Source organism: Neophocaena asiaeorientalis, unplaced genomic scaffold (assembly GCF_003031525.2).
Source record: "Neophocaena asiaeorientalis asiaeorientalis breed wild unplaced genomic scaffold, Neophocaena_asiaeorientalis_V1.1 scaffold152, whole genome shotgun sequence".
Lineage (NCBI taxonomy): Eukaryota > Metazoa > Chordata > Mammalia > Artiodactyla > Phocoenidae > Neophocaena > Neophocaena asiaeorientalis.
Genome location: NW_020185338.1, coordinates 2,732,614 through 2,750,446, shown reverse-complemented (window position 1 = coordinate 2,750,446; position 17,833 = coordinate 2,732,614). Strand labels below are relative to the sequence as shown.

At 42.5% G+C, this 17,833-nt stretch overlaps 1 protein-coding gene across 4 annotated transcripts in view; it reads right to left on the bottom strand.

Moving 5' to 3' along the window:
• Nucleotides 1-17,833, bottom strand: part of EFCAB11 (EF-hand calcium binding domain 11) — a 178,166-nt gene that overhangs the window by 37,203 nt on the left and 123,130 nt on the right. For 2 of the 4 annotated variants that reach the window (XM_024736239.1, XM_024736238.1), the window contains exon 6: nt 4,588-4,659. In XM_024736239.1, coding sequence (XP_024592007.1) covers nt 4,588-4,659 — 72 coding nt within the window. Of the gene's footprint in view, nt 1-1,286; nt 2,348-3,652; nt 4,660-17,833 lie in introns of those variants that run through there. The other 2 variants (XM_024736240.1, XM_024736241.1) reach the window with 2 other exon arrangements.

Sequence of the window (17,833 nt, the reverse complement as noted above, 5' to 3'; positions counted from 1 at the left end):
ATTCACTAGGATGAAGGTGGCCCAGTGTTTTTTTAAATGGAATTTTATCTTATGGTGTATTTTCCTATTACCTCATCAGATATGAATTCCAAGGTTATTTGTTAATTTTCTATTTGGGGCAAAGATCTAGTTGTTATTTTGGTGTTTTTAGGCTAGGGGACTTGTATGTGTGTGTGTGAGTTGCCTGGTTGTGGGATGGTATGGTAGAAGTAGTTGTGAAAGATAAAGCTGAACAGACAAGTGGAGACAAGACTGTAGAGGGCTTTGAATGGCACATTAAGGGTTAGACATGACCCAAAAGAAAAGATGGCTATTAAAGCTTCTGAGCAGAGAAGAAAAACATAAAACAATTCTATTTGTGCTTTGAGAAGATAACTGACATGCTGGACTAAATTTCATGACAGTGGGGTTTAGTTCTTAACTTGTCACCACACCCGTTACTCATCTTTACAGCAATGAACAGAAGAACATATGCCCCAACGGACGGATGGGAGTGGGAATAAGAACATGGGCCGAGAGATCATGATGCATGGAGGGAAATGTCATGAAAGTTTTTGCAGATGCAGACTCGAAGGATGCAGTGACTGACTGGTTGTCACAGTGAAGGAAGATGGGGGAGATTTGAAAGAAACTCCTAGGTGTCTGGTTCAGATGAGAGCTTGGGGTGGGGGATGGGATGGATGCCATTAACAGAAATAGAAAACACAGAATGAGAAGCCAGTTTTGGAAATCAGAGAAAACAATGAGTCTGATTTGAGTTCAGTGCGCTTGGGTTGAGGTGAAAACGTCCAACCGGCAAATGAAAACACAGGTCTGGGTGCAGCAGAGATCAAGACGAAAGATAAAGTTTGGTTGGTGGAGTCACACCCATAAAGGTGATAGCTGAAGTCTTGGGAGAGAATGAAATCATCCTTGGAGAATGTGTTGATCAAGAAGAGTGGCCAAGGACTCCCCTGGTGGCGCAGTGGTTAAGAATCTGCCTGCCAGTGTAGGGGGCACGGGTTCAAGCCCTGGTCCAGGAAGATCCCACATGCTGCGGAGCAACTAAGCCCGTGTGCCACAACTACTGAAGCCCGCATGCCACAACTACTGAAGCTTGCGCACCTAGAGCCCGTGCTCTGCAACGAGACGCCACCGCAACGAGAAGCCTGCACATCGCAATGAAGAGTAGCCCTCGCTCGCCGCTCCTAGAGAAAGCCCACACGCAGCAACGAAGACCCAACGCAACCAAAAATAAATAAATAAATTTATTAAAAAAAAAAAAAAAGAAGAGTGGCCAATTAGAGTACCCTGGAGAATACTAACACTTACAAGATAGTTGAAGATACAGGAAAAGAGAGTAGAATGGGAAGAATGGGCACAGAAATACCACGAGAGAGCAGTGCTATGGAGGCTAAAGAGAGAAGGACCCAAGAGAAAGGACAAGTGTGATGGGGTCCGAGAGGGGCTCGTGCGTTTGGCCACTGGAAATCACTGGTGATCTCTGAGAGACAGCTGTTGCCAGAGGGGAAGACTGGAGCTGGTCACAGTGAAAGATCAGGCGGAGGCAGAGGAATCAGCGAGAGAGATCTGGCGACAGCTTCCTCTTCCATCTTGGCTGCTTCTTTTTAGTCTGTTTGGAAGACTCTTTTCTCTGCTGCCCCAGTAAATGTTGATGTTACCTAGTATCTGTCCTTGGCTCTATGCTTGTAACAGTTAGGGTTCTCTTGGTTTCAGATAACAGAAAGCAACTCCAGCTGGCTTGAGCAGAAAGATTTATTGGAAGGATACAGAGTTACCTCATAGGACCCGAAGGGTTATGACTGGGCCTTGTGTATAAGCTTTAATCAGAAATCCAGTACCATGGGTTTCTCTAGTTCCTCTCTTGTTCCCCTCTTGGTGTCTGTTTCATTTTCTGCTCTCACTGCAAACCAGCTGCCTTGGTTTTCCAGGCCACATGGTGGCAAACACATCTGCCCCTCGCCCCGAGTCATAACCACTCATTCCACCGGAGGAGCGCTGTTCCGCCTCCCTCACTCTCACTCCTGAGGTCTTCCACGGGGAGAGATGCCCATCCTTGGGCCATGCAACTGAAGGGAGACCAACAGGATCACACTGCAGACAGCATCACGTGGCCTGGGGACGAGGGTGGGGCAGGGGCCTGGCAGTGAGAAGCTGGGGCAAAGCTCACAAGACAAGGATCCGGACGGAGTGCAGAGGGAGTGGTAAGGAGGGAAGGTGACACGAGCAGCTTCTCACAGCCCCTTCTTTTGGTCTGTGCTCTGCCCTGAGAGCCTGGGCCCTCCTAAGCATCAAATCCTCCAGGTGCTCTCCCTCCTAGAGAAGGTCCAGGTCATATTGCTTTCTTCTAAAAAAAGAACAGGGGATGGCCGCCCAGCTCTTATCAACTTCCCCTCCTGTGACCAGCCCTCAGCACACCTGGCTGAGTGCCTAGGGACCAAGCCTATACCCTCAAGATGAATCAGAGTTGACTGATCCAGGGGCCAACTGAAGCCTCTCTCTAGGGTCTTTGCACTTGCACAGACGATGGGCCAATTCCTTTTTAGAACGGTGTGAGGCTGCAGTGACCAGGGGACGGGGGCAGAGTCCGGAGGTGCTTGTGTTACTCGTTCTCATTTTCCTGGAAACCCAGCTGCACCACTGCCCTTCCTATGTTGGATTATATAAGCCAGCCCAGTATTTTCTAGTAAATTCCTTTTCTAAGCTACTCTGGGTAGGTTTCTGTCACTGAGACCTCACTGAGACCGAAGAGAGCCTGGACTAATCCCGGATCAAGGCAGTTGCCCAATAGCTCTTCCCACCCTGGCCTCCTGCCTGCCACTCAACGGGAGGACGTGACCTCTCCCTCTCTCTTGTCATGATTACAGGAAGAAATAAGGTCCAAAGAGTGATTGCAATACAAGGTTTTGGTATTCTGGCAATTACTGAAATCTAAGCATTTTGTTGGTAGATTACTCTAATTTTTATATTTTAAAAATCTAAAAGCAGTACCACTTATGTACTGAGATGAGGACCAATGACTCACCTATTCAATTTATGATGAAAATACTTGCTGAATAAAATTCTACCCAAAGTCAGAAAGTGCTTTTCATGAGCCAGAACAATTTGTCCTAAAACGCACGTGATGCTCAATGATACCATGGATCCACTTTGTTCTTGAAATAATATTTCATGTGTACTTCTTAATGATTTTCAAAGTTTTCTTCATTTTAGATAGTGTTTAGTATGCTAATTTTGGAATAAGACTTTATTTTTTAACAACCTTTTAATTTTGGAATAGTTTTAGGTTTATAGAAAGATTGTGAAGATAGAATAGAGAGTTCCCATGTACTCACTCACTTTCCCCTATGATGAATATTTTCTATGAGTATGGTACATTTGTCACAATTAATGCACCAATATTGATATAGCATTATGAACTAAAGTGCATACCTTACTAGTGTTTACCTAACGTCCTTTCTTCTATTCCAGGATCCCCTCCAGAACACCAAATTACATTTAGCTGTTATGTCTCTTTAGGCTCCTCTGATTTATGACAGCTTATTAAGTTTATCTGCTAATACTTTGTGTCAGAAGGATGCTTATTTAATGTTTCTCTTTGACAAATGTACATATTTCCTTGACCTTTAATACTTTTAAAATTTGAATTATATTAGATGTTTTCACAGTGTTGTTAATGTTTAGCATTCTGAACATTTACAGATAAAATATTAGTACTGATATGAGTATTTATTTAAAATAAGTGCTGAAAGTCCAGGGTCACAGTTTTTGTTCTAGGACAGCAGTCCCCGGATCCCAGGTATGGATGGGCAGAAAACAGAGGACGGGAACACAGATGGCTAAGGCTCTCGTGGCGGGGCAGAGCCGCCCAGAACCAGGGAGGGTACAGCACAGGGCAGCCGGGCAGCCCAGGGCTTGTTCTGCTGCAGGAACCGCAGGCCCAGGCCATTCTAATGGGTTCTGCAGGTAAGTCTTTTGCCTCCGATATCCTTACTGCACCCTGTCCTTCCTCTGTATGCAGCTGGAGAAGACTTGTACTAACGTCAGCTCAATCTGGTTTTTCCATCTTGCACAACCAGCGCCCTAGGGCCATTTTTGCGATGATGATTTTTGATGACTACTAAGGATACATTGTCTTAGAGAAGTCCTAACTTTGTTTTCCAAAAGCCTTGCTCATTGCTTGGAACACAGTCAACACTCAGTTGCATGTACATGCTATTATTTGTTCAACCAAAGCTGAATGCAGGAAGGAAACTGGTACCACTGGCAGTTCCTGACACTAGGAACTGCTGAGGATCAGGGAGGCTGTGGGTAGGGTGGCAAGGACCAGTAAATGAGTGGAGCGTCCTGGCTGGCAGCATTGGTGCAGGGGGGAGTCGGGGGTTGAGGGTAAAGAGGAGGGGGGTTGGGGGCCATCCCAGTGGCAGTGCAAGCAACTGTGAGCATCTGAGAACCATGATGAAGAATTTAACAGAAGGTATGCAGCATGACATCATTGGTAGAGTGGGATTCGACATCTAAATATATCACAATCTATTTCGGTCTCCCCACAGGTTGCCCAAAGCAGCACACAATAGTTAGGCTTACTTTTGTCCATAGTTCATGGCATATTCGAAGTCTTTAAAGCTGACGTGACCATCTGAGTCTTGATCTACTTCCCTGGAAAATGAAACAGAAAGTTATTCACAGGTTAGTTTCGTCTCACCTTACGCATCAAGAGTACATCAGAACCTTCATTTCTTTTCGTGTCTACGTGAGAGGCACGTATTTTAACTACTTGAATGCTGAGGTTTATGCTTATCTTTTTTTTTTCCTTGATAATACCTAAGGTGTGAAGGAAAGGAAAAGTTATTTACTAAAACCTACAGAAATAATATATTCAATAAATTTAAAGGAATGTCATCAAGTGCACAGGTTATATTAAAAAAGGCAGGAGTGATGATTTTTCTAGTCATCCTGCAAATTCTTTCTGTGATATGTCAATAAATATACATGCATTTGTCAACCAAAAACACAATGCAGGAGGCTGCAAAGAAAAGAGTTTATTTAGGGTCTGAAGAATTGCAGTTTGGGAGATACAAATTCGGGTAACCCCGAAAGAGTGTTCAAAGGGAGAGACGAAAAGCCACGGGGTTGTTAAAAGCTGCTTGGTGAAATCTGTGACTGACTCTGACTCAAGTTAGAAAAGATTTGCCCTTGTGGAGTCACACGTTGTTTTAAGGTAAGGGTCCAGTAAATATTTTGCGTTTCTGGAAGGTGTTCTGGATGACGTCACCAGGACAAAAGATTTTGATGTGCAGAAGTCACACTTCCTTAATGGTCTCCTGGCTCCATTTTAGAGAACTCTCTTAGCAACACCAACTCCATTTTGATTTTCCTTTCACACATTACACAACAGAAGTGTGGAATAAAGAATTAAGAGATAAGAAAAACATTTGGGGAGTAAATAATAACGATGGGAACAGTGACTGACACCCTGCCTCGCACTGTCTTTATATCACCTGTCTCAGCAAATCTGTGCACAGATGCCAGGACGGGTCCATTTTACAGACATTGAGCCTAAAGCGGTTCAGTGGTTTCTGAAGGATCATGTTGCTGGTAAGTAACCAGGTTTGAAATTCAAATCATGATTGTTAAATTCCCAAACCAGGGCTCTATACTCTATTCCACATGTCTCCCTATGTAAATAGGATGGTCCAGAGAGAAGCGGTTGTGTTGCAATTCCCATGCAGCTAACTCAAGCTCCGGAAGTTTTCACTGGCTTCATTCATGGCCTCGGAAGCTTCGTTAATTCCTCACAAACACCTGATAAGCTTTCCTGACTCCTATGGAGCGGTGAAGATGTGAGCCTCTGGCTGGTCAGCGGAGGGTGTGGGCGGCCTCAGCTGGGTTGTCCGTGTGTGTCCCTACAGACACTGAGACAGGGGCATTGCTCCTTGAACAGGGAGCAGAGGAATGGCACCCATTCCACCCGGTCAAGATAACACATGGCAGAAGGACAAAATCATGGCATAAGCAATACCTTCAACTGCTACCAGAGAAAGCAGTGTTTAAGAGTGTGTTTGAAAGATAACTGATGAGCTGTGGTCCCAATTCCTCTTTGCGGGGCACTCTAAAACAATGCATTACGTGCCGTATTTGCCTTATTGGGTTGGTGCAAATTATATTTTGTTGAAACGGCAAATGGTATTAACCATTACATCGGGCTTTTTAAAGCAAGGACTGGCCTGAGTAACAAAGCCACTAATCACTGTAATAGTTTTAAAGCAGGCTTTTAAAATATTGAATTCTAAAATAAACTTTCTGAATATTTCATGCCAAAGTCTCTGAAGTCTATAATGGTACTGGATAGAGTGATAATAATTTTTCATTCTTTTGAAGTAGAGAAAATCCCTACTTCTCTGCCCCAGGGCAAAACCATGTTGCAGTATGTTAGTATAAAATGATTGCAGACTGTAGGGGCCATTACTCTTGTTACTTCTTTTGGTAAAATATACATGACGATTTCATGCTATACAGGACCAAAAGCAGAATGTCGGATCCCTTCTAAGGGATTAGAAATAATCAGTATCACATGTTACTGATTACAGAGTATAAATCATCCCTCCTATTAAATTAGATAATTGAAGATTCTTAATATTGCCTACATATTTTTTCTCAAGGAATTGGATTAGATAAATGGCCTTTTTTCTTCCCACTCTGAACTGATATGATTGAACTATAAATCTCATAGGGTGAGTTAAGTGGATAACCTAGAAAAGTAATATTTAGAATAAACTGTTTCTGATATATATACATATGTGTGTGTGTGTGTATGTGTGTGTGTGTGTGTGTGTTCATTCACTTACTGAGATGCTGAATGCTTGTAGAAAAGGAAATCCTTTTGCCTGATTTTCTCAGTAAATAACTTTATTGTAATTCCATTAACTTCTTATTTTTCTTGCTGCCTTTGCCAAAGCTTCCCATCATAAAATGGGCACAGTATAACCAAGAGGTAATAAAATGGAAAAGTTTATTCGTAAGGCTTGGAGTGGCGTTTTTATAATGAATGGAGGAACATCATGTTTATATTTAGAATGAGACATGGTAAAACACTGTCTTCAACTTTTCTCCCTCATCACATATATATACGGTCGTCTCAAGGAGAATGAAAAGGAAATTCACATTTCAGAGCTATAATTTTAAAAGCTAAAATACTGTTTTTCATTGCAGACGGAATTATTCCAAAGAAGGAAAGTTTCACAGCACCCACACTCAAGTCACCATGTGATGGATGAGCAGATGTGGCAGGTGGGTAGAATTAGTGGTATGCTGAGGAGATGAAGAAAACGTCATTAGGTAAAACGTTTCATTGTTTCTGTTTACAGTGTTTAACACTAAAAGGAGTATACTCTCCTTATGAAACTAGAGTGTGCTGTCTTGGTGTCACCAACATACATTCAGCACTGAAATATTCCACCACCGTCACTCCAACTAGAAATAAACTCTGGGAAGGCAAGGACTTTCTCTTGTTTGCTGCTGTGTCCCCACCTCTTAGCCCGTAGCGGGTAATGAATGTTTGCAGAGTGAATGAATTTGTGGAGTAAATGAATCTGGGGAAACAGCGGACAACATTTTGGAATATCTACTGCCTCCCAGGAGGTTTGGGGGGATTAAAGAAAGTATATCATCACTGTTTTTATAGAGTCTAAAATACTAGCCAGAGAAATAATAACACACTGAAGAAGGCACCTAGGAGCCATCACTCAGGGACCAATAAGGAACGGTCAATTGTGGTCTCCATGCCCCACCACATTTTGTAAATACAGACCGGGTACAGAGAGACCAAGTAAGACATGGACTCTGAAAGATGAGGGTGCTTAGAGCAATGGATGGAAGGAACCCCTTGAGTGTCAGGCTGACAATTTAGAGATAAAGAGCTGGAAACTGGAAACGAAGGCAGAGCACTGGACACATCTGCGTCTAACCTGCCCTGCAGCTGAAGTCTAAGCACTTGAAGCCACTTAACGAATTGCTCTTTTACTGGACATGTGGCTACAGACACAGATATAGATACATGCATATATACACACATACATACAGGCTTATATTTCACAACTGTCTTTTTAAAGGAATGAACAAAGTTTATACAGAAGGATGAGAGGAAAATAAATTGCTATGAACAACAATAACTGCTTTCTAGACATGTAAATCCAGTTAAATTAAAGGCTTTTTGGTTTGCTTGGTTTTGAGATGCAAAGGGAGAGCTGGAATTGATGTGGGGAGTACAGACTCAAGAGAGCTGAACTGCTCTGTGTAACTCAGTATGGACAATATAGGACCATCTGGGAGGAAGGAGATGATGAGCAAGATAAGACAGGATGCAGGGAGAAGGGCTTCTGAGGGGTAGGGAGGAGGCTGGGATGCTACATGACGGGAATTGGCCCAAGAAAAAGGCCCCAGTGATCAAAGGTCCTTTAATTAACCGCTACGTTTACTGTGTGCTCCGAAGTTGTTCGTGTTGTGTGTTATAACCTCTCCTTTATCTTCACCAAGGGCTTGACAGGCACACAGTCTAAGGGGGGATGGTGTGTTTGGGGAGTGTGTGCTGAGTTCGGCACTGAGATGAGTTCTGTCTGAGCAGGTGCAGTAGGAAGCAACAAAAGTGGGGTACGGTAAGATGACCATCAACTGAATTAACTCAGAGAGATGAGAACTCAGAGCCACAGGCCTTCCAGAAATTTGCAAAAACCTAGGAAGTGCTTTAAAATTCCACAGGATATGGAATGGGAGTCCCAGGCAATACTATCTGGACTTCGAAGGGCAGAAGACCCAGGGTGACAATGGGATACACTGAGAATTTCAGGCAGGACTAGACTCTGCCATTCGGCTGAATTCCAATAGTTTTCATATCTGTTAAAATACAAACATTTTTTGACTCATCAGATAAGTGGTTATAATTACTTTTATCACCATGAGCTTTAGCATTTGTCTCTTTACATCCTGATTTGTTAAGCAAGATTCTGCTCTTTCCTTTTTTCACTGGCATTTTTCACAGTACTAGGACAAAAAAATTCACAATTTGTATGGAAACACAAAAGACCCCGAATAGCCAAAGCAATCTTGAGAATGAAAAACGGAGCTGGAGGAATCAGGCTCTCTGACTTAAGACGATACTACAAAGCTACAGTAATCAAGACAATATGGTACTGGCACAAAAACAGAAATATAGATCAATGGAACAGGATAGAAAGCCCAGAGATACTCTTTCCTTTTGTGATGCAGTGTGGACTTAGCCCAGACTAGATATGTTCCTGTGACCTAGAGGCTAAGTGAAGGAGCCAGGGTTTCACACGGTGAATTTTTTTATTAAGCTCAGCACCAGTGCTGCTCTAATATTACATTCTAAAGAAAAACATAGGTTGTTTTTAAATTTTAAAAATACATAAAAAGCAAATGTTTCTCACAAGTAGTAAATTTACATCATACCAATTTCTTGTAATGTTTTGAAAATAATTTTTGTTGTAAAATAATTCAAGATGGGCTTCCCTGGTGGCACGGTCATTAAGAATCCTCCTGCCAATGCAGGGGACACGGGTTCAAGCCCTGGTCTGGGAAGATCCCACGTGCTGCAGAGCAACTAAGCCTGTGCACCACAACTATTGAGCCTGCACTGTGGACCCCGCGAGCCACAACTACTGAAGCCTGTGTGCCTAGAGCCCGTGCTCTGCAACAAGATAAGCCACCACAAGGAGTAGACCGCGCACCGCAACAAAGAGTAGCCCCCGCTCACTGCAACTAGAGAAAGCCCGTGTGCAGCAACGAAGACCCAAAGCAGCCAAAAATAAATAAATAAAAAATTTTAAAATAAAAATAAAATAATCATTCAAGAGTGCCCCATGGCCAGTTCTCCAAAGCCAGATTTCAAATTGGAGTGCGTGCTTCTGCTCAAGTTACTTTAAAAAAAAAAAAAAAAAGAAGAAGAAGGAAGGAAGGAAAGAAATGAAGAGAGAGGAATTGAAACAATGGAATATTCTCTATTAAAATGATGTAAAGACTATAAAAGTGACATTTTTAAGTAGAAACAAGAGTACGGACTATATATAACTGCTATCTTATAAACACCTATATTCATTTGGGCAGAAGTTGAAGATTATAGGCTAAACACAAACTTGTCTTATGGGTTATTTTGGCTTAAAATAGTCTTTAATATTCATCTCTTTTTCAATTGAAGGAAGGAATATTTTTTTCTTTTTGGTCTGAATTTTCTCAACAAGTGACCTTATTTATGTATAAATCCTCAACAGCTAGAGCAGGATTTCTCAGTGTCGGTGCTGCTGACATTTTGGGCTGGATCATTCTTTGCTGTGGGAGCTGTCCTGCACACTGTAGGATGTTTAGCAGCATCCTTGGTTCCTACCCACTAGATGCCAGTAGGACTCTCCCCTGGCCCTCTCCAGCTATAACAGTCAAAAATGTCTCCCCTTATTGCCAAGTGTCTCCTGGGGGGACAAAACCATCCCTGATTGAAAACCACTGAGCTAGAGGAGCCAAAGTTGGAGGCAATTCTCTGGAACATTCCAGCTAAATCTATACTTACTGGAAAATTGCTTTAAAGACTTTTTTTTCTAAACAAGTGATTTAGGGGCAGAGGAGGCACACGTTTCTTGGACAGGTTAAGCAGATAATTGCCTCAACCCTCTGCCTCGCCGACACTAAGGTTTTGAATGGAGCCCAGAGAAGAAGGCAAGCTTTGCCTTCTTCTGGTGATAACAGAGCCAGTGGCGGGCATATCTGTGTTCGCAGCACATACACTGACAGTCGGCAATTATTTTGAGTCACTGTGATAGTTACACGGGGTGTTGAAAGTTGACGCTGCATTTGATTCACCTGAAACATGAATGAGAAATTTAATGTGGAGGCAAAGATGTAAATGAGAAAAGTTTTCTGAGTGGAATTTTGGGGGCAGGGAAAAGGGAGAGAGGCCTTCTTTCTGATTCTTTACGGAATAATTTAAAGGAAAGTCAGAACTACCATTATATTAGGGACAAAGCCATCATACTGACTGAACAGTGAGAGTAAAAATTACCCTCCAAGCAAGGAGCCCCTGCTGGGCATGAGAGGACCTGCCAATTGAAGCTGCGATGCTGACAGCTCCTCCCGCAAGCAGCCTTCTCTTCTGAGGACCCTGCCGGTTCTCCCCACTGGCGTGCTTGCCTCTTTGTTGATGAGAGTTCTGCAGGGCTCGACAGCAATTCAGTCGGAGATGTGTTTATTAATTTTACCTTTTTAGAGACGTGTTGTTATAAAGCAGAAACGAACACACCATTGTAAAGAAATTATACTCCAATAAAGGTGTTAAAAAAAGCAAGAAAGAAAGAAAGAAAAGCCATTCAGACACCCAGGAAAGACAGAAGAGCCACGTAGATGGTTTCTGGTCCTTTGCAGGTTCCTACATGGCTCTGGCAGATGCCTTCCCTTTAGTGTGTGTTGCACCCCCTTCGTGCCCCGCCTCACACTCGCCACCCATCTTTTGCTCCAGCCTTTGCTGGGGGTGCCTCGCGTCACCAGCTACCTCCCGCTGTTCACCTGAGATTGCCTGGAATCACCTGGGCGGGGCCTAACCCTTACAGCCCTGAAGTATGAAAAAAGGAGTTAACGCCCCATAGGTGACCCTTGACCAATGAGGGGACAGGCGTCAATGGATAACCACTTTCCCTCGGTCCCTCTGAGGTTCTCTCGGCTCATGGGAGGTTCTGGTGGGACTGAGTCACTCACAGAAGTAACAACCGCGGTAAGAGGTCCTTGCGCCGGTTTGCTTTCATTACCTGTTCTGCTCTTGCACACCAAGGTTGTGCCCCAAACAAGCAACCTGCAATGCAAGCCCTCATCCGAAGCTCTGCTTTCAGAGAGATCCCAGGCTGACACAGTGAAAAGTTTATGTTGAGAGATGAAGTTCTCACGGGGCATTTAAATTGCCATCATCAACAGCATGTCACATCAGATTCTCATTCAAGTAAAAGGGAACTCACTATTGAAACAGATCAGTTTCTTCTATGTGGAAAATGACTTTTAGAGCAAATTAAATATTCCCTTTAAGAAGAGCTCTGAAGGTTGAAGTTCCAGGCAGTTGAAATGCCAAAGTCAACCAGAAAAAGAGCAGCATTCTCTTCATTGTATCATATGCATGTCTTACTTAATGCTATCTAGCCTGCCAACAGTAAACGGTACTATTAGACTTTAGGTGAGGATAATGTATTCCTCAGTATAAGAGACTTCTGCCACTTGGATGCAGAGGTACAGCTATGGGCTGGCTGTGGACAGGTGGTGGAATTGGCCATTGAGGATGAACTGTGGAGGATAAAAGGATGGCCAGGAACAAAGAATGACACAAGCCAGGCAAAACTTTGGCCTCATTAGGATCAGGCTCAGCCCACTAGATGAAAGACACAGTGGATGCTGTCAGCTACTTCCCCAGCATCTATGCCCCCATCCCCTGTGCTACTCAGCAGCTGTGTGATTCGGGTGGATGGGTTCCCACCCCAAGCTCCAGAAGCGGGATCCCACTGGCCTAATAAGCCAACCAATTCAATCCCACTCTCCTTAGTGTGGTGACTGGTTTAAGGATTCGCTGGTTGATTAGTACATGGCATTCCTCCCCTGACCACTGCTGATGGGCAAAGAGTTGGGTCAACCATAATGAAGCCTGGAAATTTTGTTTGCGAGCTGAGAAAGGAGAAGCTCTTTCAGCTGGGATGCAGAGGTGACACGATATTACAATGGTCCTTCTCCTACCACAAGAGTACAAAGTCCACAACAGTTCTATGAGCCATTGATCCAAAAATTTTTGCACCTGCTTTTCATTGTCAATTATCAGCCTGAAAATGGAGCTATACACAGTGAAGGGAAGAATCAGAAAAATTAGAGTGAATTGGAGCCTAATCAACCAGGCCTGAAGCATGCCCAATTTCAAAACTCTTAGTCACCTGATCCAATAAATTCCCTGGGTTGTTAAAGGAAGTATGAAATGGATTTCCTGGTACTTGCAAATAAAAGTGTCCTGACATGCCAGGTATCCCATCTGAAATCTTTTCTAAACCTTATAATATCTGGAACTTGGTAGACATAGAGTAGACACTCATAAATTCAATATTTTTGAAAGAAGTATCCCATTTTGAAAGAAACCCTAAAATAACTCAGATTTTTCTCTTTGGGTGCCATCTCAAGATCCTGGATTATTCTCCACAGTTCTGCATTCTAAAGAAGTTACTTCCTTGCTGTAATCCAACAAAAATCTTTGTTTACAGTGGCTTAACTGTGATTATGTGCTGAAAGAAGGTATTGATGGGACCGATATGGTTTTTCCCTAAAGAGTGACAGGATAGATTCTCCAGTCCAAGAAAAAGAAAGAAGAAAGGAAAATGGATGTGAAATGCAGTCACAGCTGGCAAAAGTGATTAACCATAAATAAGGACTCACTTTTTCCTATTTACTAGGATTTTAAAATGAGGAGTCTTATGTAAAGCTAGAGATATTTTAAAAGGAGGAAAGAATGTAATTTCAGTATGCCTGATTATTGACTACTTGTGTGCATGTGGATAACTGCAATCAACATATAGCCCAAAGTCTCACTTCTGGCAAAGAGTTTCATATTCCTTCTCTATCCAGTGTTTTAGCAGAACTGCTAATAAATAGTGACATGATCTTTTTTCTCAGTTTGAATCTCTGGAAGAGAAATTGTGATGGAAGAAAATAGCATGGATCAGACAGCTTTAAGGATAAAGAACAAAAACAAAAGTGAGCCTCTTTGGACTAAGCATAAAAAATCTGGTTCCTGTACTTTTGGGTCACTACGTCCTCCGTTCTCTCCCCACGCCATATCTGTGTAAGAGGCTTACTCTGAATACAGCAGGGAGGCAGTGTGATCCACCAGAAAAGGCCTAGGAGGGAGCTTTCATCTTAGCGAGGCTAGGTGACCCTGGGCAAGTGTCTCAGCAGCTGTGAATCTCAAGCTTCTCACTGGTCAAGCTGCTCGACTATGGTTGCTAAGATTTGATACAGCTGTACATTTTGATGAATCTATGCTGGATCTTAGTCTACAACTAGTGTCTCTGTACCGAGAGTCTAAAAAGGCAAGCCAACCCCCATTAGCCATTTTTAGCCTTTAAAAAGTAGTTTGAGGGCTTCCCTGGTGGCGCAGTGGTTGAGAGTCCGCCTGCCGATGCAGGGGACACGGGTTCGTGCCCCAGTCCGGGAAGATCCCACATGCCGCGGAGCGGCTGGGCCCGTGAGCCATGGCCGCCGAGCCTGCGCGTCCGGAGCCTGTGCTCCGCAACGGGAGAGGCCACGACAGTGAGAGGCCCGCGTACCGCAAAAAAAAAAAAAAAAAATGTAGTTTGACTCTTTAAACCACAGACAGTTGTAAGGAACCATAAACATATATACATGTAAATGGGAAAACAATGATCCTGCCTTCAATAGTATGAATGGAGATAAAGCCATTTCTATTTCAAATATATAATCACTTCAGCTGAGATATCTAGTATCATCTTGAACTTGATTATGAGATAACAGAAATGGGACAGAGATGGCAATCATTTAATCTCTTAAGAACAGCTATTTTGAAGAGCTTTTCACTCTATGCTCAATAGATTTCTAGCAGGTTATGATCTGGCTAGAAAGAAAGCATAATGATGAGGAAAATTATGTTTTCAATAACACAGGCTTTTACACTACAAGTTCTTCCACAAAGGAGGCAATAAAATGAACTCTGACCACTTTAACTGATGGCATAATGGCTCCATGAACAGATGTGGCCTCTCTGAAAGCAACAAGTTCATATCCTTGATTGGAGGTTTAGAATGAGCTGAACTTTCAAGTGTAATGTAGGAAAGATTACATACTTCCAGACAAGAAAGCTGAGTATTAGGGGGTTCAGATGCTTGGAGAGACGGACTAAAAGAATAAAGCTTAATAAGCTTCATTTTGCTAATGCAACAAATAGAGTTGAAGTTGAAATATGAACTATAAACAATGAGTCATTTATAAATGCCCTGCTAATAATGCTGTTAGCCACTGTCAGATAGGAAGCTTGCTTTTTTAAAAAGCATACTTCCTCGGAGTCAGAAAACACCAATTGTCAGATAATGCTTATTTTCCCTAGTAGTATAATGTTTTCGAGAAGAATATATTTTTAATAATATATGATGGGGGACTGTGGAATTTTTTGTTTGCTTATTTCAAATTGATGGGGATAAACAGGTTGGTAGGAAAAGGAGCTGGGATCATTTACTATCCATTTATCCATTTGGGAATGGCTGGAGTCTGTTTCCATGGCAGAGCCTGCTATGTGTTCAACAAAACTTATTTCCTTCTCTTCCTGAGAACGTAGCTAAACCACATTTTCCAGCCTCCCTTGCAATTAGATGGGACTGGGAGTTCTGGCAACAGAAGGATAATAATATAATAATATAGAAACAAAGAATATCCATTGCTCCATCTAATTAAAAGCACTCACATTTCAAAGGAGTGTACAGGACCTGACAGTCACCCCAGGGACTCTGGCACAGCCAGATCCTGAAAAATATTCTCATACTGTGTTAGTAGAGACTCACAGTAATCCAAGGGATTAACTCTATATAGCTTGGTAGAGGAACAATATTTTAAAATTCTATCAAGTCAGGGTGGTTTGTTTTTTTTTTCATTAAATGAGAGTACAGGAATTTATAAAAATTAAGGTTTTTAACTGCTTACACTGTAGTTTTAAATAATCCACTAGGGAAAATAAGATTTTACATCTCAGGCCAGTTCTCAATGATATGCATCACTGAGCCAATAGAAAATCTGGCCTTACTTCATAATTGCAATAAATTATTTATGTTTTTGTTTACAGCATACTCTCAGCATTTAAAACCTCTGGGTCTGTGGACAATAATAAGCAATATGAAAAATGAATAACACTTCATAATGAAACAATTCCCTCAGATGATCAGAAGTAGCCTATTAATAAAGCCCACCTATAATCACAAAGTCACACCAAATGGAATAACCACAAGGGCTTTTTTAGAATTTCAGTCGAAATAGAATTCCAGTGGAAAGAGATGAAAGTTCAGAGGGCGTATGGCAAGTGTTTAGAAAATCATGAAATGCAAAGAGAATGAACATGGCCAAATTAATCAAATCCTAGGCTAAGACCAAGGGACTCCAAGTGCAACTGCAGAGGGGATATTTTAGGACTAGAACCTGGAAGGGCTTCTTCACACAACAGCTAGAAAACAGGACTCCTTTTCTATCCCTGAACTAATAATTCCCAAGGTTGGTATGGGGATGGGGGAAGAAGAGGGGATGTACCCCACTTAATGAGGTCTCACAAAGTACACGACACCCCCCGTTCCAATCCTCACGGGCCTCTCCCCTCCCGTTCGGCACTGAGAATCACTCTCCAGCGGGGTGACCACAGTGCCGGGAGCTGGCATGACATTTGCCTTCTGAGCGGGTGGGAGGGTTGGAGAGTCTCCGGAGGTCTCAGGCTAAGAACAGAAGCTGGCTCAAGGAGGGTTTCAGTAATGCGTAAATCACCAAGGGACATTAGGAGTGTGTTGGGGGGTAGGGGCGGGGCCCTTCTTAGCCTTGAGAAGAAAATGGACTCTCCCATAAACGGCCACAGCAATACTGATTTCAGGGGTTCAAATTACTGGTCCCAACCAGCGTGACGTTTTCTACCCATTATCTAGTCTCTCCTGCCCACAGGCAGGGCCACATCACTGATTACAGAGTATTCCAGCCACTAAAAAAGATCCCGATCTTCATTAAAGATACAAAGTGTTGATCTGTGCTGGCTAAGTGAGGTAAAATGTTTGTGCCCTTCTAGTAACAACTCAACGAGGCTATTTCAGGATATTTATTAAACCAATTAAGTATTTACACTATGCTCAGGTACAGAGGCACAGTCATAGAGTACATAAATATGAGAAGATGAAAACAAGAAAATTTATGCTGGGAAAACTGTTTTTCCGGTTTCCTCGAATTGGGTGCAGAGGACGCACTGACTGTTTGGGAACGAGTTTGCGTTGAGCAGGCATCAATGGTGACCTCGTGACCACCTGCACACATCTTTTTGCTGTGGTTGAACTAAGGTAACCAGGAAAAGTTCATCACCTCCCCAGATGTTTTCCTTGTGGGGTGTACAGTCTACGTCTTGGAAAGTGGTGATTAAGGGCTGGAAAGACAATTTAGGAAATCTTCAAAGCCTAAAGACTAAAAGAAATGGGTCTATTCCTACAATTTTCCCCGTCAATTAAAATTTTTAGTGCCATGATGATGATGAACCCAAACTACAAATACTTTCTTTAGCCTATGGTGCACATGTGGCAAAGGAGTCCATGTTTTCTCAAATACAGTGATAGTCCGTGAATACTGGACCACCTGTGTTATATTATTACTAGTTTCCCTCCTCACTTGACTGTAAACTTGCAGTAGGCAGAGACCACATACATGTTCACTGTGCTGTTCTGAGACTTGATGCAGTGCCTGACACCCACACTGGCATTCAAGAAACATGTACTGTATATATGAACATGTGAATAGGAAAGTTTGGAAACGGGAGAAAAGAAATGTCACTTACCATCCCATGATCTTAAACCAGTTGCTATCATCATTGTGGCACTTTTCTTTCTGATTAGGGTAAGAAATTCTGTATTCTGCCCTTTTAAATGTGCTATAAACATTTCCCCCATTGTTATAGTCTTTATTATTTCCATTTTTAATGGCTGTATATGATTTTATCAAATGGAATTGTAATAATTTACTTATTTTTTGGACTTTTTTTTTTTCGGTACGCGGGCCTCTCACTGTT